This window comes from Dendrobates tinctorius, unplaced genomic scaffold (assembly GCF_039654945.1).
Source record: "Dendrobates tinctorius isolate UK_male_01 unplaced genomic scaffold, ASM3965494v1 ptg000063l, whole genome shotgun sequence".
NCBI classification, from domain to species: domain Eukaryota; kingdom Metazoa; phylum Chordata; class Amphibia; order Anura; family Dendrobatidae; genus Dendrobates; species Dendrobates tinctorius.
In genome coordinates, this window is record NW_027361731.1 from 203,587 (window position 1) to 225,825 (window position 22,239).

General features: G+C 45.2%; 1 protein-coding gene across 4 annotated transcripts in view; it reads left to right on the forward strand.

The window, feature by feature from the left end:
* LOC141093978 (uncharacterized) overlaps window positions 1–22,239 on the forward strand; it is a 61,950-nt gene that overhangs the window by 33,635 nt on the left and 6,076 nt on the right. For 3 of the 4 annotated variants that reach the window (XM_073579648.1, XM_073579649.1, XM_073579651.1), the window contains exon 7: window positions 9,553–9,612. The exons of the other annotated variant lie outside the window; for it this stretch is intronic. In XM_073579648.1, the coding sequence (XP_073435749.1) occupies window positions 9,553–9,612 (60 nt within the window). The remainder of the gene's footprint in view (window positions 1–9,552; window positions 9,613–22,239) is intronic. 4 annotated transcript variants of the gene reach the window in all.

A 22,239-nucleotide genomic window follows, 5' to 3' on the forward strand; every position in this document is an offset into this window, starting at 1 on the left:
CCCTTTCCTTGTGTCCTTCACCCACACCAAAAGTGAAGGATTGGGCAGCACACACTTCAGATTACTACATGGAGCTCTTTTCACATACCATGCCTGGGTTAATTAAAAATGGGGCCCATCAGATACTGGAGAATTATAAATGGGGCAGATCAGACACTGGAGCAGCATCTAAGGGGCCCATTATATACTGGAGCATTACAAATGGGGCCCATTATATATGGAGCATTATTTGGGCCCATAACACACTGGAGCATCATCCATAGGGACCATCATATACTGTAGCATTATGTGGAGCTCATCATATACTGTATGGAACATTATATGTGACTAATTATTCTGTATGGAGAAATATATGGGGCTCATTATTCTGTATGGCGCACAATGTGGTGGCCATAACACTGTATGGAGTAATATACTGTCCTGTTTTTGAGATATTGTACAATTTAAAATAGATCAGTCATGTCATGTAAGCAGTGAAGTATATGTCATTGTACTATACCTATATTTCTGTGGCGTATCGGAGCATCATGAGTTGTAGTATGTGTTAAAGGGGCGCACTGACACTCTTTGGCCCAGAGCACACGAAAATCTGGAGCCAGCCCAACCCCCCACAACTTTAGCCAAATAACCCCCAGTTTTCAATGCGTAACTGTTATTATGAAGTAAATTAAGGTTGACAAGCTTCAGTAATAAGAATTGATGTTTTTAGCATTGAAATAGGCACTGTAGGTGTGTTTACTGTCCTCCATTCCCTGCCGACTTTGCTTCCCCATTGACTTGCATTGGGTTTCGTGTTTCAGTCGGACCCCGACTTTTCCCTATAGTCGGCCGATTTCATTCGACCCGACTTTTAAGAAAGTCGGGTTTCATGAAACCCGACCCGACCCGAAAAAAGGCAAAATCGCTCATCTCTAGTCAGCAAATCAACCATTTTCAGTTCAACATCCTACCCTTCGGCATCTCATCGGCACGACGTGTCTTTACCAAGATCATGGCGGAAGCAGTGATTTTTCATCTGGCGCCAGGGGAGATATGCATTATCACATATGTGGACGACTTCCTCGTCACTGCACCATCTATCTCACGTCTAAAGATGGACGTAGAAAAGACCCTGGAGATATTAAGATCCCTGGGTTGGATACCGAACCTGGAGAAATCAGAGATTGTAACATCCACAAGGAGAAAATTTTCTGGGAGTCGCCTTGGACTCAAGGCAAAGGACAGCCTTCCTACCCAAAGATCATCAGGTCGACTTTGTCCACAAGATAACCAGGTTCAGGAACCAGCGGACACCAACCCTCAGAGAGTCAATGTCTGCTCTTGGATCCCTGACTGCATGCATCCAGGCGGTTTCTTGGGCTTAGGCCCACACTCGAATCCTGCAAAGCCACGTGCTTCTACATTCCAGGCGGCGACAAATTCCATTGTCCCGAAGGATTCCCCTCCCCAGTCATGTAAAATCGGCCCTGAGGTGGTGGTTGAACTACCGAAATCTTCAGAAGGGGCTCAGCTGGGATCAGCTTCCCCTGAAAACACTCTGGGGCGCAGTAGCAGAGAGATCCTATTTTCAGGGGCGATGACCACCGAGCATCAGCACCAGTTACTCAAAACTGAGGGAACTGAAGGCGGTAGAAGAAGCTCTAAAAGCGTCATCATTGCTAATCCAAAATCACCACGTCCGCGTCTACTCTGACAACATGACCACAGTGGCCTACCTACGGTACCAAGGGGGTACGAAGTACGCCGGCCTGAAGGCAATAGCAGCAAGGATCTTCTCCTGGGCAGAGGAAAACTTGCTTTCTATCACAGCAGTGCATCTGAAAGGATCAGAAAACACCCAGGCAGATTTCCTCAGCCGGAAAGACGTCCATCCAGGGGAGTGGTGCCTGGACCAAACAGTCTTCTCATCCTTAGCATCAAGATGGGGGACTCCGGAGGTGGACCTATTCACCAACAGGCAAAATGGGAAGACAGAAGTATTCTTCTCCCTCAACCACATGGATGGAGCGCAAGGAATAGATGCCTTCGCCCAATGGTGAGATTTCAACCTCGCATATGCCTTCCCACCCATACCGATGCTAGCAAAAACACTACAGAAAATCTGGACAGACCGAGTCCCCACAATACTAATCGCCCCTCTGTGGCCCGGAAGAAGTTGGTACAGTGCCCTACTGGACATGGCCCAGGAAGGCCCCTGGCTTCTACCCCAAAAGATCGACATCCTTCATCAAGGTCCTCTGCTACACCCGGACCTATGCAATTTGAACCTGGCAGCATGGTTACTGAGGCCAAAATCCTAAGAGCCAAAGGACTCTTGGATAAGGTAATCCAAACCCTTCAGAAAAGCCGAAAACCAATTCCATCTATGCCAAGGTCTGGAAAAAGTTTTTCGTCCTTGTGCTTTCCAGGCACCCCTGATCCCTTCCACCCCAACGTAGCACAGATCCTAGACTTTTTACAAAAAGGACTAGAACTGGGCCTTACCCCCAGCACACTGAAGGTGCAAATATCAGCTCTTAGCGCCTTTTTTGATCTTGACCTGGCCAGCCACCGATAGATCAAACGTTTTATGGCTTGGGCATGAGATCCGCAGTCAGGTGCCTCCTTGGGATCTCAACATCGTGCTCAACAGCCTAACCCAAGATCCATTTGAGCCTTTAGATTCCATGACCATAAAGAACTTAACCCTTAAAACTGTCTTGTTAGTCACAATTACTACGGCTAGATGTATAGGGCAATTGCAGGCCCTGTCACAATCACTGCAGATAGTATCATCTTGAGATTAGATCACACCTTTCTACCCAAAGTGGTCTCAAACTTCCATAGAGATCAGGATATTGTACTACCCTCATTCTGCCCAAGCCCTTCCAACCCTAAGGAAGAGACTTTCCACACTCTCAACATTCACAGAGTGGTCCTGTTTTACCTACAGCAGACTGAAGCCTGGCGGATTGACCAGAATTTGTTCATCCAGTTCTCAGGACGTAATAAGGGCAAGAAGGCGGCAAAGAACACGATCGGCAAAGAACACGATCGCGAATTGGATCAGACAGTCTATCTGCCTGGCCTACTCATCACAGAAACTGGATCCACCAGCTTCACTGAAGGCGCATTCTACCTGTGCGATAGTAACATCATGGGCAGAGAGGGGGAATGCTTCGACAGAGCAGATATGCAGAGCCGCCATCTGGTCATCCATCCACACATTCACCCGGCATTACAGACTAAATTTCAATAGGGATTTAACTTTTGGCAGACGAGTTCTGCAGGCCGTGATCCCTCCCTAGAGAAATTAGCTGTTGGTATTACTCCGATGTGGCTGTTGTGGAAGGTGACTTGAGAAAATAGAATTAGACCTACCAGTAATTCGGTTTCTAGGAACCTTCCACGATAGCACTAATTTCCCTCCCTGTCTGATGTTTTACCGGATGATTCCTGCCCTTTGGTGGTAACTATTCATACTACAGTCATGGCCAAAAGTTTTGAGAATGACACAAATATTAATTTTTACAAAGTCTACTGCTTCATTTTTTCTAATGGCAATTTGCATATACTCCAGAATGTTATAAAGAGTGATCAGCTTAACAGCAATTACTTGCAAAGTCAATATTTGCCTAGAAAATTAACTTTATCCCCCAAAACACATTTCAACATCATTGCAGCCCTGCCTTAAAAGGACCAGCTAACATCGTTTCAGTGATTGCTCCATTAACACAGGTGTGGGTGTTGATGAGGACAGGGCTGGAGATCAATCTGTCATGATTAAGAATGACACCACTGGACACTTTAAAAGGAGGCTGGTGCTTGGCATCATTGTTTCTCTTCTGTTAACCATGGTTATCTCTAAAGAAACACGTGCAGTCATCATTGCACTGCACAAAAATGACCTAACAGGGAAGCGTATCGCAGCTAGAAAGATTGCACCTCAGTCAACAATCTATCGCATCATCAAGAACTTCAAGGAGAGAGGTTCCCTTGTTGCCAAAAAGGCTCCAGGGCGCCCAAGAAAGACCAGCAAGCGCCAGGACCATCTCTTAAAAGTGTTTCAGCTGCGGGATCGGGCTACCAGCAGTGCAGAGCTTGCTCAGGAATGGCAGCAGGCAGGTGTGAGTGCATCTGCACGCACTGTGAGGCGGAGACTCTTGGAGCAAGGCCTGGTCTCATGGAGGGCAGCAAAGAAGCCACTTCTCTCCAGAAAAAACATCATGGACAGACTGATATTCTGCAAGAGGTACAGGGAGTGGACTGCTGAGGACTGGGGTAAAGTCATTTTCTCTGATGAATCCCCTTTTCGATTGTTTGGGACATCTGGAAAACGGCTTATTCAGAGAAGACCAGGTGAGCGCTACCACCAGTCTTGTCTCATGCCAACTGTCAAGCATCCTGAAACCATTCATGTGTGGGGTTGCTTCTCAGCCAAGGGAATGGGCTCTCTCTGTCTTGCCTAAAAACACAGCCATGAATAAAGAATGGTACCAGAATGTCCTCCAAGAGCAACTTCTCCCAACCGTCCAAGAGCAGTTTGGCGATCAACAATGCCTTTTTCAACATGATGGAGCACCTTGCCATAAAGCAAAGGTGATAACTAAATGGCTCAGGGAACAAAACATAGAGATTTTGGGACCATGGCCTGGAAACTCCCCAGATCTTAACCCCTTCACTACCAAGGGTGGTTTGCACGTTAACTACCGGGCCAATTTTTACAATTCTGACCACTGTACCTTTATGAGGTCATAACTCTGGAACGCTTTCATGGATCCTGGTGATTCTGACATTGTTTTCTCGTGACATATTGTACTTCATGTTCGTGGTAAAATTGCATTCAAATAACTTGCGTTTATTTGTGAAAAAAACGGAAATTTGGCGAAAATTTTGAAAATTTCGCAATTTTCCAACTTTGAATTTTTATGCCCTTAAATCACAGCGATACGGCACACAAAAAACTTAATACATAACATTTCCCACATGTTTACTTTACATCAGCACAATTTTGCAACCAAAATTTTTTTTTGCTAGGAAGTTATAAGGGTTAAAATTTGACCAGCGATTTCTCATTTTTGCAACACCATTTTATTTTTAGGGACCACTTCACATTTGAAGCCACTTTGAGGGGTCTATATGATAGAAAATACCCAAAAGTGACACCATTCTAAAAACTGCACCCCTCAAGGTGCTTAAAACCACATTCAAGAAGTTTATTAACCCTTTAGGTGCGTCACAGGAATTTTTTGAATATTAAAAAAAAATGAACATTTAACTTTTTTTCACAAAAAAAATACTTCAGGTTCAATTTTCTTTATTTTACCAAGGGTAACAGGAGAAATTGGACTGCAAAAGTTATTGTGCAATTTGTCCTGACTACGCTGATACCTGATATGTGGGGGGGAACCACTGTTTCGGCGCATGGCAGAGCTCAGAATGGAAGGAGCGCCGTTTGACTTTTTCAATGCAAAATTGGCTGGAATTCAGATCGGACGCCATGTCACGTTTGGCGAGCCCCTGATGTACCTAAACAGTGGAAACCCCCCCAAGTGACCCCATTTTGGAAACTAGACCCCCCAAGGAACTTATCTAGATATGTGGTGAGAACTTTGAACCCACAAGGGCTTCACAGAAGTTTATAACGTACAGCGGTACAATTAAAAAATCATATTTTTTCCACAAAAATGATCTTTTCACCCACAATTTTTATTTTTCCAAGGGTAACAGGACCCTAAAAGTTTTTGTGCAATTTGTCCTGAGTACGCTGATACCCCATATGTGGGTGTAAATGACTATTTGGGCGCATAGCAGAGCTCGGAAGGGAAGCAGCGCCATTTGACGTTTTTGGCTAGAATTGAGATCGGACACCATGTCGCGATTGGAAAACCCCTGATGTACCAAAACAGTGGAAACCCCCCACAAATGACACCATTTTGGAATCTAGACCCCCCAAGGAACTTATCTAGATGTGTGGTGAGAACTTTGAACCCCCAAGGGCTTCACAGAAGTTTATAACGTACAGCAGTACAATTAAAAAATCATATTTTTTCCACAAAAATGATCTTTTCACCCTCAATTCTTATTTTTCCAAAAGTAACAGGACCCTAAAAGATATTGTGCAATTTATCCTGAGTACGCAGATACCCCACATGTGGGTGTAAACCACTATTTGGGCGTATGGCAGAGCTCGGAAGGGAAGCAGCGCCATTTGACGTTTTTGGCTGGAATTGAGATCGGACACCATGTCGCATTAGGAAAGCCCCTGATGTACCAAAACAGTAGAAACCCCCCACAAATGACACCATTTTGGAAACTAGACCCCCCAAGGAACTTATCTAGATGTGTGGTGAGCACTTTGAACCCCCCAGTGCTTCACTGAAGTTTATAACGTCCGGGCGTGAAAATAAAAAAATCGTATTTTTTCCACAAACATGATCTTTTAGTCCCCATTTTTTTATTTTCCCAAGGGTAACAGGAGAAATTGGACCCCAAAAGTTGTTGTCCAATTTGTCCTGAGTACGCTGATACCTCATATGTGGGAGAAAACTACTGTATGGGCACACGTCGGGGCTCGGAAGGGAAGTAGTGACGTTTTGGAATGCAGACTTTGATGGAATGGTCTGCGGGTGTCATGTTGCGTTTGGAGAGCCCCTGATGTACCTAAACAGTGGAAACCCCCCACAAGTGACCCCATTTTGGAAACTAGACCCCCTAATGAACTTATCTAGATGTGTGGTGAGCACTTTGAACCCCCCAGTGCTTCACAGAAGTTTATAACGACCGGGCGTGAAAATAAAAATATCGTATTTTTTCAACAAACATCATCTTTTAGTCCCCATTTTTTTTATTTTCCCAAGGGTAACAGGAGAAATTGGACACCAAAAGTTGTTGTCCAATTTGTCCTGAGTACGCTGATATCTCATATGTGGGAGAAAACTACTGTATGGGCACACGTCGGGGCTCGGAAGGGAAGTAGTGACGTTTTGGAATGCAGACTTTGATGGATTGGTATGCGGGTGTCATGTGCGTTTGGAGAGCCCCTGATGTACCTAAACTATTGAAACTCCCCACAAGTGACCCCATTTTGGAAACTAGACCCCCCACGGAGCTTATCTAGATGTGTGGAGAGCACTTTGAACCCCCAAGTGCTTCACAGAAGTTTATAACGCCTGGGCGTGAAAATAAAAAAAACATTTTTTTCCGCAAAATTATATTTTTGCCCCCAGTTTTTTATTTTCCTAAGGGTAACAGGAGAAATTGGACCCCAAAAGTTGTTTTGTAATTTGTCCTGAGTAGGCTGATACCCTACATGTGGGGGTAAAACACTGTTTGGGCACATGGCAGAGCTTGGAAGGGAAGGAGCACCATTTGACTTTTTCAACGCAGAATTGGCTGGAATTGAGATCAGACGCCATGTTGCCTTTGGAGAGCACCTGATGTGCCCAAACAGTGGAAACCCCCAATTATAACTCCAACCCTAACCTCAACACACCCCTAACCCTAATCTGAGCCCTAGCCCTAACCCTATCCCTAACCCTAGCCCTAACCCTAGCCCTAACCCTAGCCCTAACCCTAACCCTAGCCTTAACCCTAGCCCTAGCCCTAACCCTAGCCCTAACCCTAGCCCTAACCCTAACCCTAGCGGGAAAATGGAAATAAATACATTTTCTTTTAGTTTTATTATTTTTCTCTAACTAAGGGGGTGATAACGGGGGGTTTGATTTACGATTTATGGCGGTTTTTATGTTTGGCGGCTGTTGCACGCTAAAAGACGCTTTTTATTGTAAAAATAGTTTTTGCATCACCACATATTGTGAGCTATAATTTTTCCATATTTTGACCCACCGAGTCATGTGAGGTCTTATTTTTTGCGGGACGAGTTGACGTTTTTATTGGTACCATTTTCGGGCACGTGACATTTTTTGATCGCTTTTTATTCCGATTTTTGGGATGCAGAATGAACAAAAACCAGCTTTTCATGAATTTCTTTTGGGGGGTGCGTTTACACCGTTCCGCGTGCGGTAAAATTGATAACGCGTTTTTATTCTTCGGGTCAGTACGGTTACAGCGATACCTCATTTAGGTCGTTTTTTTATGTTTTGTCGGTTTTTTGCAATGAAAACAATTTTATATAAAAAATAATTATTTTTGTATCGCTTTATTCTGCGAGCTATAACTTTTTTATTTTTTTGCGGATGATGCTGTATTGTGGCTCGTTTTTTGCGGGACAAGATGACGTTTTCAGCGGTACCATGGATATTTATATGCGTCTTTTTGATCGCGCGTTATTGCACTTTTTGTTCGGTGGTATGATAATAAATCATTATTTTTTGCTTCGTTTTTTATTTTTATTTTTTAAGGGGTTCGCTAAAGGGGTTAACTAATGGGACAGTTTTATAGGGCAGGTCATTACGGACGCGGCGATACCAAATATGTGTACTTTTATTGTTTTGTTTTTTTTTTATTTTCAAAAAATGGATTTATTGGGGAATATTTTTTTTTTTTTAACTAATTTATTTAGCGATTTTTTTTTTAAATTATTTTTAACACTTTTTTTTTTTTTTTTTTTTACTTTATTACCTTGTCCCAGGTGGGACATCACTGTCCTGTGACAGATCGCTGATCTGTCACATCACAGATCACTGTGACAGATCAGCGATCTGTCACAGGCACTGCTGCAGACTTCCTCATGCCTGCGCTTTGCAGGCACTGAGGAAGCCAGCTTCCTCAGGCCCCCGAAGGCCCCCGTCGCCATCTTGGATTCGGGGGCCTGGAGGAAGGGAGTCCCCCGCAGCAGCGCTGCACATTGCGCTGCCGTGGGGGGCTCAGGGAAGCACGGAGGGAGCCCCCTCCCTGCCGATGCTTCCCTTTAACCCCCGGTACACCGCGATCGCGTTTGATCGCGGTGTGCAAGGGGTTAACGTGTCGGGGGCGGTCCGTGACCGCCCCTGACACATTGTGCCGGGTGTCAGCTATGATAATTAGCTGACACTCGGCCGCGATCAGCGGCGCTCACCACGTGGGCGCCGCTGATCGCGATGACGTAATATTCCGTCCATGGTAATTAGGTCCATGGTCACATGGACGGAATATTACGTCAATTGTAGGTAAGGGGTTAATCCCATTGAGAACTTGTGGTCAATCATCAAGAGATGGGTGGACAAACAAAAACCTTCAAATTCAGACAAAATAAAAGCATTGATTTTGCAAGAATGGACTGCTATCAGTCAGGATTTGATCCAGAAGTTGATTGAGAGCATGCCAGGGAGAATTGCTGAGGTCCTGAAGAAGAAGGGTCAACACTGCAAATATTGACTTGCTGCATTAACTCATTCTAACTGTCAATATAACCTTTTGTTACTCATAATATGATTGCAATTATATTTCTGTATGTGATAAAAACATCTGACAAACACACATAAAAACCAGAGGGCAGCAGATCATGTGAAAATATAATATTTGTGTCATTCTCAAAACTTTTGGCCATGACTGTAGTGTGTCCAGGAAAACACTGGTGTTTTCAGGAAGGGGAGGGGTATTTAACCTCTTTGTGTTCCTGTCCCCTATTAGGGCGGGGAAGACAACCTCCAATGTGGCTGTCGTGGAGGGTTCCTAGAAACGGAATTACTGGTAAGTCTAATTCTATTTTCCTCCATGGTTTTGGGGTATTATGAATATATTGCTTCCTCTTCACTGGGGTGGTGCCTGAGCAACCTTCCTGTTTCAGTCTATGATGTGTAAGGTCGCATACCAGTGCAAATCCTGCCTGCTGCACTCTGAAGCAAAACTTGCCTGCTGCACTCTGACACAAGCTCTGTCTGTTGCATTCTGATACAAGCTCTGCCTGCTGCTCCATCCAGTCTGTCCTTCAGGTCCAGCTGCTGCGTGACTGTTGGTCTGCCCTGGAGTGGCACCTGGCATTCATCGGGAGCCAAGTCTAATCTCGGCATCAGATGCTCTAGTGAATAGTCAGGTGATCGCTTAGTCATGTCCCTACAGGCTCTCCGCAGTTCGTGGCACATTGTTTCCACAAACCACAACAGTGACAGTTTGCTCAGGCCATGGATCCCGCTGGACCCCGGACCCTGCCCGTACGGACCATGTACCAGGAACTTTGCCGACAGAAGAATGCACAGGAAGAGCTGTTCACACAGTTGCAGTCCTTAGCCACTACGTTGGAGGCCTTAAACCTACCTCCAGAATTCCACATCTCGTAACAGCCGTGTCTCCTCCAGAGACATCCCAGACAATTCGCTTAGTTCAAGATCTTGGCCTCTGACTCTCAACCCCACCACGTTTTGACGGCAATCCGAAGCTCTGCCGTGGGTTCATCAACCAGGACCGGCTGCATTTTGAACTTCTTCTGCGCCACATCCTGCTGGATCGAGCAAAGGTGGCATTTTTAATGTCGCACCTTGGAGGTGAGGTTTTGGCATGGTTGAACCCATTGTGGAAGAGCGAGTATCCATTGATCTCCAATTTACCTGCATTCTCGGAACCTTATCACAAAGTGTTCGATCAACCCGGGTGAACCACCTCTGCAGCTTCCGCTTCCTCTCCATCAGAGGCTCTAGTGAGAAGTCAGGTGCTCGCTTGGTCACGCCCCTCCAGGCTCTCTGTGGTCCATGGCACAGTGGTTCCACAAACCACGACCGTGACATCCGGCCATATCACAATCGTCTCATCACCATTTTGCCGCTAGACCACAACATGTTCCTCCACCCAAAACGGTTCAAATGACGTTGGTCATTCTAAGTCCTTTCCTATAGAAGTTACGAGCCACCTACGACCTGGTATAAGAAGACGCTGACAATTACCTACCCAGTTCTGTAAACTAAAAAGTCAAATGACCGTGTATGTAGAATGATGTGCTGACAAGTTAGAAAATCACTTGAAGAAAAATATTAAGAAGCATATGATAATGATGCTGTTGGCTTCCTAGATCCATGATATCTTATTGGATGACTCTTACCTCTCTCCCTTCTGTGCTGCTGGTTGTGCTCATATGGTCCCTACAAGACCAGGTCCAGTCTTTATAGCCAAACTTAACTTTTATGATCGGTAACATTAAGGCTGTGTGCACATGTAGTGTTTTTTTTTTAAGGGTTTTTGATGCGTTTTTCGGGGTCAAACCGATCAAAAACGCTTAAAAGAAGCATCCCATTCATTTAAATGCATTTTTGCCTTTTTGTGCCAATGGATGCATTTTTTACCACTAAGGAAACGCTTAGCGGTAAAAAATGCTGCATGTTCATTAATTTCCTATTAGGTCCGCGTTTTTGGCTTTTTTCTATAGTCCAAAAGACGCGCGGAAAAAACGCATCAAAAACGCTCAAAATTCACGGCAAAAACGCGCGTTTTCTGGGAAGGAGAACCCGTTTCCTGAGCGTTTAAGGCTATGTGCCCACATAGCGTTTTTTAATGTTCAGTGAGGTCCAAGTGTGAATTTCTGTACAATAACAGAGTTTCCCTTTATCCTGACTTTTCAATTTAAAATTGACTAACTTCAAACAGGATCACAAGGAACTACATTAAAACCATTACACCTGTGCCATGATATATCTCTTAAGCGGTGTGTGGCTGATGGCTGTAATATACACGCCTGCAGGAGATGTGTTGGAATGACTCGAGCCCTGATATCATGGATTGACTCCACGTCATAAATTCCATTATGTTTTCAATATTAAGGAATTCAGATTACTGCACAATCTCTCCTGAAATGGGGAGACTAATACTTTCTCTACTCTTCTGGTCAAGACTCACAGTAGCTCCCATGGTCCACCGTAAAGTAATGCAAGTCCTGTTTAGTATTGGATCTTGCCCCTCATACATACATTGTTGTTGAGGATGTAACATGTCTTTTTTTGTGTCTATTTGTTTACTGTTTTTCATATTGTATGAGTTGTGCTGGAATTGGCCTGCCTCACTTATGTGAGCCTGTAACATATTGGTAGTCTTTGAAAAAAAAGAAAAAAAAAAAGTTGCCTTTGCCTCTTCCAAATGCCCGAGATCTTAATTTTAAGACACCACATCTCTGCACTATTATAAAAAGTCCTCCTTGAATGTCTAATACTTTTTAAAGAAACTCATTTAATGGAAAATATTGCCCGAGCTCTAACTTTATTTGCTGTTCTGTGGTGTGACATGGCAAGAAGAATGGTCAGATAGCCGGGTCCCAAACAGGCAAACAGGAGAGCAGAGAAAATACAAAATCAGAAGATGCCAGAGTAGTCAGTAAGAGGGGGGGGTGGCTATGTAGCTGAAGAGAGAGGACGCATGTTGGGAGAGCTCCCAAGAATCCTGCTTTATCATGCACTCAGGACCTTAATACTGCGACATACCTGGCAGTACCCGGATCCCTGGATATCAAGACCCCCGTGGGAGGATGTGGAGCGGCTCTGGTGAGCTAATGGCCGGGACGGGGGGCAGGGCCTGCATGAGGCGGCGGCCATCTTAGACTCACACTCTGTCAGTGAGAGCTGCGGCGTCGGCCCCTACTGCTGCAGCGCTACCCGGGCAGTGAATATCCATACTGAGGACTAGAGGGAACGCGCGGTGAGTGAAAGATTGGGCCCTGCATTCTCCCCCCCACTGATAAGCTCACTAAACTTGTTGGCACCATTACTGTGGGAGCCTCTGGACTCCCCCCACTGCTGCTGTCCCTGTGGGTGCTGCGGGCCACGCCTGGATGCAAGAAATCCTTTTGACTCGACATCAGACACCATCCTCACAATTTCACGTGGCCCCTCGGTGTGGGAGCTATTCCTGCGCTATAATCTACTAATAGCCCTGCTGTGTTCACCATCTGAAGTGGGAAATCTCCGGAGCATACACCTTTAGTTATCTTGCTATGTCATATTGCCATTGACCATGAATCGTTCCAAGGGGTCAGGAGAAGCAGAAAAATTAAGAGTTTGCCAGACTTAATCCCTCTGAAAGTACACGATCCCTTAGAAACAATCCCTATCAAGCTCAGCGTAAAAACCGTCCATCTGGGGGAGGAGAGGAGCCTGAGCAGGAAGAACTGACCCTCAAACAGGCGTCCGAACAGTTGATGCAGGCCATCTCCTTAACTAAGACATCTCTGACTGAGAAAATAGAGGACGTATACACTGAGGTGGGACGACTTCGACAAGATATGCAAACCATGAGGGGACGCATTACGGAAATGGAGACAAGAGTGTCCTAGGTAGAGGACACCATCACACCTATGGAGGCCAAGTTAACAAAAGTGGCAGGTTCTATGAACGCCTGGAGGCAGATAGCGGACGACCTGGAGAATAGAATGCGTCAGAGCACTATGCATGTCATTGGTCTGCCGGAATGCTCAGAAGGGCAACATCCTGAGCAATTCCTGGAGGGCTGGCTCAAGGCTTCTTTGGGGGATGAAATCTGTCCAGTGTTCGCTGTCGAAAGGCCTTATAGGGTTCCTACAAAACCCCTTCCTCCGGGAGCCCCACCTAGACCTTTCCTGGCACGTCTCCTCAATTGTAAAGACAGACACTATTCTGCGTCTTGCACGGCAAAAAATTCCTATCAAGTTCAACAATGCTGTGATCTCGATTTTTTCCCGGATTTTTCCATGGAACTTCAGAAACAGAAGGCACAATTCCTCAAAATCAAGAAACTGCTCAGAGAGAGGAACGTTATATACTCAGTGGTCTATCCGGCCCGGCTCCGGGTTGTCCACGAGGGCTCCTCTGTGTTTTTTACGGATCCAGCGGAGGCGGCTGAGTGACTGCGGTCTCATACGGGATCCTCTGCAAAGGAATCCTAATGTACTTACTGCTAACCTAAATTATTTCATTAATGGTCTAATTGGGGCTCTTCCTGCAGGTACCCAGTTTACCAACAATACCGGACGCTGAGTTCAGTGATGGTATCCCCCTGCTTGCTTTTTGATAGGAGTGTGAGACTTTGCTCCAATAATGTTTGTTTCTTGTTTTTTCTTATTTTACAACGGTTTTGATTGTTATTTAGGTAGAAGTCGCAGCCAACAGCAATCTCAATCTCTGTGGTGCCTCTAAATTCTGCTTGGGTAATACTACATGCCATATTCAGTGGAGTAAAACATGGGGTCTGAGATGATATGTGTGACATGGAACGTGAGAGGTATAAAGGCCCCTCGGAAAAAGATCAAGGTTTTCTCGCAGATCAGACGACATCGCCCTCACATTGTGGCCTTGGTGGAGACGCACCTGACCAGAGAAAGCTCAGTTCGTGCAGAAGCCTTGGGTACAATGGTCCGTCCATACATTTCACACTAGTTATTCGAGAGGGGTTTCACTGCTGGTACATAGAGATATTAGATGGGAAGCCAGGGAGACCTGGAGGGATCCCGAGGGTCGCTTTGTTTTTTGTACATGTATTGATAATTACCAGGAAATGTGTAATCCTATGTGTTTATAGTCTCTCCCCCCCCCCCCCGGCCGATACGTCCATTCTTCAAAAAGCAACGAGCTTTGCCCTAAATTATCCAGACGCGGATGTTATCTGTATGGGAGATTTCAATATGGTCATGAATACCTGCCTTGATAAATTGAGATTAGATGGAGGAACGTCTGGGGGAGTCTCTTTGCCGACTGTGACCCTGCTGTCACTATTTATGGAGGGTAGCGGGTGACTAGATTTATGGAGGATGCGTCACCCTGAATCAAGGGAATATACCTGCCACTCATCCACTAAGCGCTCTCTATCGCGCATAGACTATATATTTGGATCCAGTGGTCTGGCGATGTGGGTGGACAATATAGAACATGGCAGTAGGGGGATTTCAGATCATAGTCTGGTCATTCTTAAACTTAAATATGGGCACTCAAATAACAGGATGTTCTGGAAGCTGAACCCTTTTTGGTTAAAGTTGATGGTGACTACAGATAGAACGATCGATTGCATTGTTTCATCTCGTCCCACCCAGAACCTCAAGTTATCAACTTATTTTGGGATGCCCTTAAGGCATATCTGAGGGGTTGCTTATCCTCCAAGATTTCTTATATTAAGAGTGTAACCTCAAGGGAAGATGATGAGATGGAGCGACAATTGAAAGATTCAGAGGCTAGATATATATCTAACCAAACTAACGGCAATAGGATTGAGTGGTTGGCTGCTCAGAAGTTATATGCTCAGCATATAGACACTAAGTCTAAAGGTATTGTCACACTTAGCGATGCACCAGCGATCCCGACCAGCGATATGACGCGGTCAGGATCGCTGGTGCATCGCTAAGTGGTCGCTAGTAAGCTGCCACACAGGCAGATCTCACCAGCGACATAGCAGCGGTCGGGGGTCATTACTTACCTGTCAGACGAGGCGATCCTGACGTCCTCCCGCCTGCGTCCACGCGTCGCTCGTCGGCGCCACAGGAAGCCCAGCAGGAAGCGGACGACGAATAGATACTCGGCTGTTTCTATGATTATTACAGGTCACTATATGAATTTAAAAGTGACTTTGACAATTTGGGGTGTTTAGACTATTTGTCAGATGTGACATTTCCTATATTAGATCCTGAACAGCGAGCCCTTATGGACGCTGAATTCACTGCGGAGGAGATAGAAAATGCCATTATGGACATGGCCTCCGGGAAGGCCCCTGGAGCGGACGGATTCCCTATTGAATCGTACAGGAAATATAGGGATATATTAACGCCACTTCTTGTTAAAGTATTTAATGGAATTTGGGAAGGGAAATCTATGCCTGAATCCTTTTACAAAGCTAATATAGTGCTTAGGAAGGAGGGGAACGACCCTTTGGAATGTGGATCCAAACGCTCTATCTCGTTAGTAAATGTGGACTATAAAATTTTCACTAAGATTGTAGCTACCAGACTGAATTCGATTATATTGAACCTTATACATTCTGATCAAATGGGCTTTATGCCTGGTAAAAGCACTTCCATTAACATCAGACGGGTCCAATCAATAGTCCAATATAGCTCCCTAATGCCAAATAACAAGTGGGCACTGACATCTCTAGATGCTGCCAAGGCTTTTGACTCTCTTGAGTGGCCTTTCCTCTCCGCGTGCTTGCAAAGATATGGCTTTGGTCATAAATTTATAAAATGGGTCAAAATACTATATATGAAGCCCAAAGCCCGTATTATAGTGAATAACTCCGTGTCTGAGTCTTTTCCATTACATAGGGGGACTCGTCAGGGGTGCCCCCTTTCCCCTGCCCTCTTTGCCCTTGCGATTCATAGAATCATAAATCGTAGCGTAGAGTTGGAAGAGACCTCCTGGGCCATCTGGTCCAACCCCCTGCTCAATGCAGGATTCACTAAATCATCCTAGATAGATGCCTGTCCAACCTCTGTTTGAAGACTTCTATTGAAGGAGAACTCACCACCTCTCGTGGCAGTCTGTTCCACTCATTGATCACTTGAACTTTCAAAAAGTTTTTTCTAATATCTGTGTCTCCTCCCATTCAGTTTCATCCCATTGCTTCTAGTCTTTCCTTGTGCAAATGAGTCTCCTCTCAGTCTTCTCTTTTGCAAGCTAAACATTCCCAAATCCTGCAACCTTTCCTCATAAGACAGGGTTTGCAGACCGGTCACCATTCTGGTCGCTCTTTTCTGAACTTGCTCCAGTTTGTTGATGTCTTTTTTAAAATGTGGCACCCAAAACTGGACACAGTATTCCAGATGAGGTCTGACCAAAGAGGAGTAGAGGGCAATAATGACTTCACATGATCTAGACTGTATGCTTCTGTTTATACATCCTAGAATTGCATTTGCCTTTTTTGCTGCTGCATCACACTGTTGACTCATTCAGACTGTGATTTATTAGTATACCCAAGTCTTTTTCACATGTGGTGTTGCTTAGCACTATTTCTCCCATTCTGTATATGCTTTTTTCATTTTTAGTGCCCAGATGTAGTACTTTCCATTTTTCCCTGTTAAAACCATTCTGTTAGTTGCTGCCCACTGCTCCAGTTTATATCTTTTTGAATCCTCTCTCTCTCTTCTCTAGTATTAGCTATCCCTCCTAGCTTTGTGTTATCAGCAAATTTAATCAGTTTACCCTCAATTCCTTCATCTAAATCGTTGATAAAGATGTTGAACAATACAGGGCCCAGGACAGAGCCCTGTGGTACCCCACTTGAGACATTCTTCCAACTGGATGTGCAGCCATTTACGACCACTCTTTGGGTCCGATCACGAAGCCAGTTATGAATCCACCTAACAGTTGCCTTGTCCATTCCATACTTAGTCATTTTTTTCAATAATGATTGTGTAAGATACTTTGTCAAATGCTTTGCTGAAGTCAAGATATACTATATCTACAGCATTTCCTTGATCCACCCAATCAGTAATTCTGTCATAGAAGGAAATTAAGTTAGTCTGACATGTCTTATTAGTTACAAACCCATGCTGACTCTGTTTAATCACTTTTTTCTTATCCAGGTACTTACATACATGTTGTTTAATAATTTGTTCAAAGATCTTTCCTGGTATAGAAGTCAGACTCACCGGCCTATAGTTGCCTGGGTCCACCTTCTTCCCCTTTTTGAAGATAGGAACAACCTTTGCTCTTCTCAAGTCTTCTGGGACTTCTCCTGTTCTCCAAGAATTTTCAAAGATTATGGAGAGGGGTTCAAAAATTTCTTCTGCTATCTCCTTCAGCACTCTGGGGTGTAATTCATCTGGACCTGGAGACTTGAATTCATTTAGGTTAGCTAAGTGTTTCCTCCCTATCTTTCGGTTTATAGATGTCCTGGATTCTTCTATTCCCTTAATAGGACAGTGAAAAACAGTTGTTACATTTCCTTTCTGAGAGAAAACAGATGCAAAATAGGAACTGACAATACGTATTAGGTCTTCCCCTGGCATTAGAGGTATAGATATAGCGGGTCGGGTAGATACCATGGGTCTATATGCTGACAATATGGTGATATTTATGGATGAAGCGGAGGAAACTCTGCCGCAAGCAATTGCCACTATAGACAGATTCAGTAAATATTCAGGTCTATATATAAATTGGGAGAAGTTCGCTCTGTTACCCCTTTCCCATGCCCCAATGCCCCAGCTAGAGGCTCTCTCCTCACTGTCTATTGTATCTAGCTTTAAATATTTGGGTATATACATATCTCATAATAGCGCTCTTGATTCACAACTTAATATTCACCCACTGCTGGAACTAGTTAAAGTGAAATTTGCAACTTGGAGCAAACTCCCGCTGTCACCAGCCGGACGCATTAACCTGATTAAAATGATATTACTTTCCAAGCTTAGCTACTCCCTTCAGCACAATGCTGTAATGGTACCCAAATTCTTTTTTGTGAATCTCAATTTCCAGATCACATATTTCATATGGGGGAAAACTAAGCCCAAACTTAAATTGTCCACCCTGCAGAGACATAAAAAGAGAGGTGGGGTGGCGTTACCAGATTTTTTCCTATACTATTTGACTGGGCAGGCTAAAGTTTTAAGTAAATGGATGCCGGGTAATTGCCTCCCCATTTCTGAAGGCCACCTGCTTCATGCTGCGCAAACGGATTGCCCACTGGGTTTCCTTGAGTTGGAGAGGTCTAATGTCCCTCGTCTACTACCCTTGCTCCGACTGGCGTGATTAGCATGGAGGCAAAGCGATGGGGTTTAAAGATTTTATAGCTGAAATGCCCCTGTGGAATAATGATTATTTCCCGGAATTACTGAACCACCCATCCACTGATTTTTGGATTCAACGTAATGTCTCTTTGATGGAAGACTTGTATGACCAAGGGATCTTGATATCTTTTGAGCAAATACAGGTTACACATGATATCCCGAGATTCCAATTTTTCCGCTATTTACAGCTGAGATTAGCTCTTCAATCATTCATTAGAGGTAGGGGTACAGACCGTACTATTTCATCTCTACCTCTGATAGGAATCCTTAATTCTCAAGGTCCCCAAGGTCTTATCTTCTCTTTTATATACGTACATGCTGTCGGTGGGAACGGAATCTGCTATAAGCTCTATTAAAGGGAAGTGGGGAAGACTCATCCCTAATACGCAGGGAGAGGAGTAGGAAGAGATCCTGGAGTCTCCGGTCGGAGTGTCACCATCTATTAATAATAGAATGATACAGTTGTATATAATAAATCAATCATACATGACTCCGACACGACTTTTTAGAATGGGTCGATTTCAATCATCAGAATATCTGTGATGTCATTCCCCAGATGCGGATTTTGTTCACATGATATCGCAGTGTCCCACTATTCTACATTACTGGAAGGAGGTGACGTTCCTCTTGTCATCCCTGGTGCAGGTGCCTGTTCCTCTTGAGCCACTGGTCTGCTTGTTTGGGGTATGGGATGAGGAGATTTGGTGTCACTATGACGGGATCTTTCTGCGTGAGACACTGTTTATGGCACGGAAGGTATTGGCATTACGGTGGATGGGGGGGGGGTTCATGTCCCTCACTTAGAATGTGAATTGACCTGGGTCGGGGTCACAACAGTAAACAAATACACAAGGCGGGAGCTGAGCACATGACTGAGATGACTGAACCAGAGGAGAGCAAGGCTGTATCTGGCAGCTTCCGGCAATATGCTTCAAGTTTTAGTAGGGCGTGGTGCTTTCCGATTGGCTGAAGCAGGAAGCCGATTACTTCAGTTGGACACCACACAATCCCATACTGCTAGACTGGATGGTACTACAGGTCCCAGGCAACCTAATATTTTTGGAAGGACAGAACCCGTGCCATCCAGAGTTTCTTGTTGCTATGTCTCCTGCATCACCAGCGCCACCTGCAGAATGAATAAGGTGGCGTCTGATGGCAGAAACAGACGTTGCAGGAGCAGATCCCAGAAAAAATGTGACACTCCATTTTCAGAAGTCTTAATATGGCAAAATAGAAAACCAGAGCAGTAGAAACCTGTCACGTCGCCGTCAGACACAGGGACTGCTGTTCCTGCTTCGGCCACTGGGAGGCACCGGACTGTCACGTCGCCGTGAGATACAGGGTCTACTGTTCCTGCCTCGGCCACTGGGAGGCGCCGGACTGTCACGTCGCCGTCAGATACAGAGACTGCTGTTCCGGTCTCAACCACTGGGAGGCGCCGTGCGGTCACGTCACCGTCAGACTCGGGGACGGCTGTTCCTGCCTCGGCCACTAGGAGGCGCCGTGGTTTCCCCGTGGGTGGTGGTGACAGAGAAGGAGGGGCTCCTGAGCAGGCATCTGGTGGGTGCAGGCTCCGCTCCTCTGTCAGTCATGAAAGGGTTGAGGCATCACCATCTGGCCTGGTCCTGGGGGTGGTCCAAATCACATCATCAGACTGAACCTGTGAGGGATAGCCTGATCCTTCAAATACCTTGGGGCCTGTCTTGCAGGCCGCCAGATATAGTCTTGGTTTCCCCAGTGTGCTAGTTATTTGCTATCTTTGATTCTGACCTTTGCCTGGATTTCTGACTCTGCAACTGCCTAATGATTCTGTACCTCTGCCGTCCTCCTGGTTTATGACTCTGACCTTGGCCTGAATTTGACTCTGCTATTGTCTGCCGTTTTTGTACCAGGCTGCCCGCCTGGTTAAGACTCGGATTCCTGACTACGCTTTTGGTCCCGTTTTTTAACCCCTCTCTGGCGACCGTCCTGCTCTGGCCCACTGCTCATATTCAGACAGTGCCTCCTGGGCTCTGCTGTAAGTCCAGATCCCTGTATAGGGGTAAAGGGTATCGGGGTTGCTCGGGGTGCTGTCTTACTGCAGCCCAGACTTGCAGGCGGACGTCACATTATATCTGGGCCCCCCCCCAAAAAAAAAATCGTTTTTATATATATCGCATATATAAAAGCATTATTCCTGAACTTTTTTTTTCTCCCCTCTCCTGCCTGAGCTGATTAATTGGCTAAAGCACCTGTTACCTGCTTCAGTGCAGCGCCTGGAGGAGCACTCTCACCCTCCTACACAAGCATGCTGCAGTCTGGAGACTTCAGGGAAAATGTTGGACGTCAGAGATCCACAGTCCTGGCACATCGGCCCCTGGGCAGCTCTGGTCAAACCAGGTATTGCCCGCAAATGCGGCTAAAGTTTTGTTACCTGTCTCTCTCTATTTTTGTAAGAAATCTCTGTGCTTGAAGGCTTATGTGGATAGTGGCTCTGAGGGAAATTTCATGGATTCTTTGGTTGCCAGGAATCTGGGTGTACCGCTACTGAGGCTGAATGCCCCTATTAAAACCACTGCTATCAATGGCACATCTATTATTCAGGCTGGAGTAGAATTCATTACTCCAGGAATTGCTATGTCAGTGGGGTCATTACATACTGAACATATCTCATTTTTTGTGGTTGATGATTTATCAGTCGCAGTTGTTTTAGGTATGCCGTCCTTACACAAGCACAATCCTGTCATTGTCTGGCACCTTGCTGATATTGTGTGCTGGAGTCCACACTGTCAGGATAACTGCATATCGCTAGCAGTGAACCAGGTTAATGTTACAACCCCCGTCATCCCTTATGCTTTCAGGGACTATGAGAATGTCTTTTCTAAAGTGGAATCTGAGAAATTACCCCCTCATAGAGAATATGATTGCCCTATAGACTTGATTCCGGATGCCCGTCTCCCAAAGGGGAGAATTTTTAATCTCTCCGGTCCAGAGCGTCAGGCCATGAATGACTACATAGCAGAAAGTTTACAAAAAAGTATTATTAGACCGTCCACTTCACCAGTTGGAGCCGGGTTCTTTTTTGTGGAAAAGAAAGATGGGGGTCTCAGACCTTGCATTGATTACCGGGAATTAAACGCAATCACTATAAAGAACCAGTATCTGCTTCCACTCATCCCTGATCTTTTTAATCAGCTTATGTGAGCCCTGTTGTGAGCTCATCTGTTCATCTGTTCATTCACCTTTTGTGTCCGAGGATCTCCCTCTTCTGGTGAAGGAAGGTAGTGAGGCTGATTTGGATGAAAGAAATCAAACACCTGATCAGGTGGATTGTGACTGGGTAACAGGAACTGCAGACTGGATATAAGGCAGCCGACGCCCTTCTGAGTGGCTGGTGATTTCTCTGCTGGATTCTTGGAGACCAGCCTGATTCCTGCTTCCCAAAGATAAGTTTTTGCTCTGCTATTGAACTTATTAGTTTTTGTTTTCTTTACCTTGTTTTTTGAGTTCAGCCATCCCCGGCCGGGGGTGTGCTGGATTCTTATTCCTTGTTCAGTGTTCTCTTTTGCTCTGCTTTCAGAATATTCTGAGTGCTGATATAGGGTTTGAAGTCTAGTGACTTCAGGGTCCTTTTTGCTTATCAGTTGTGTTGGTAATATTTTCAGCAGGGTTTTCTC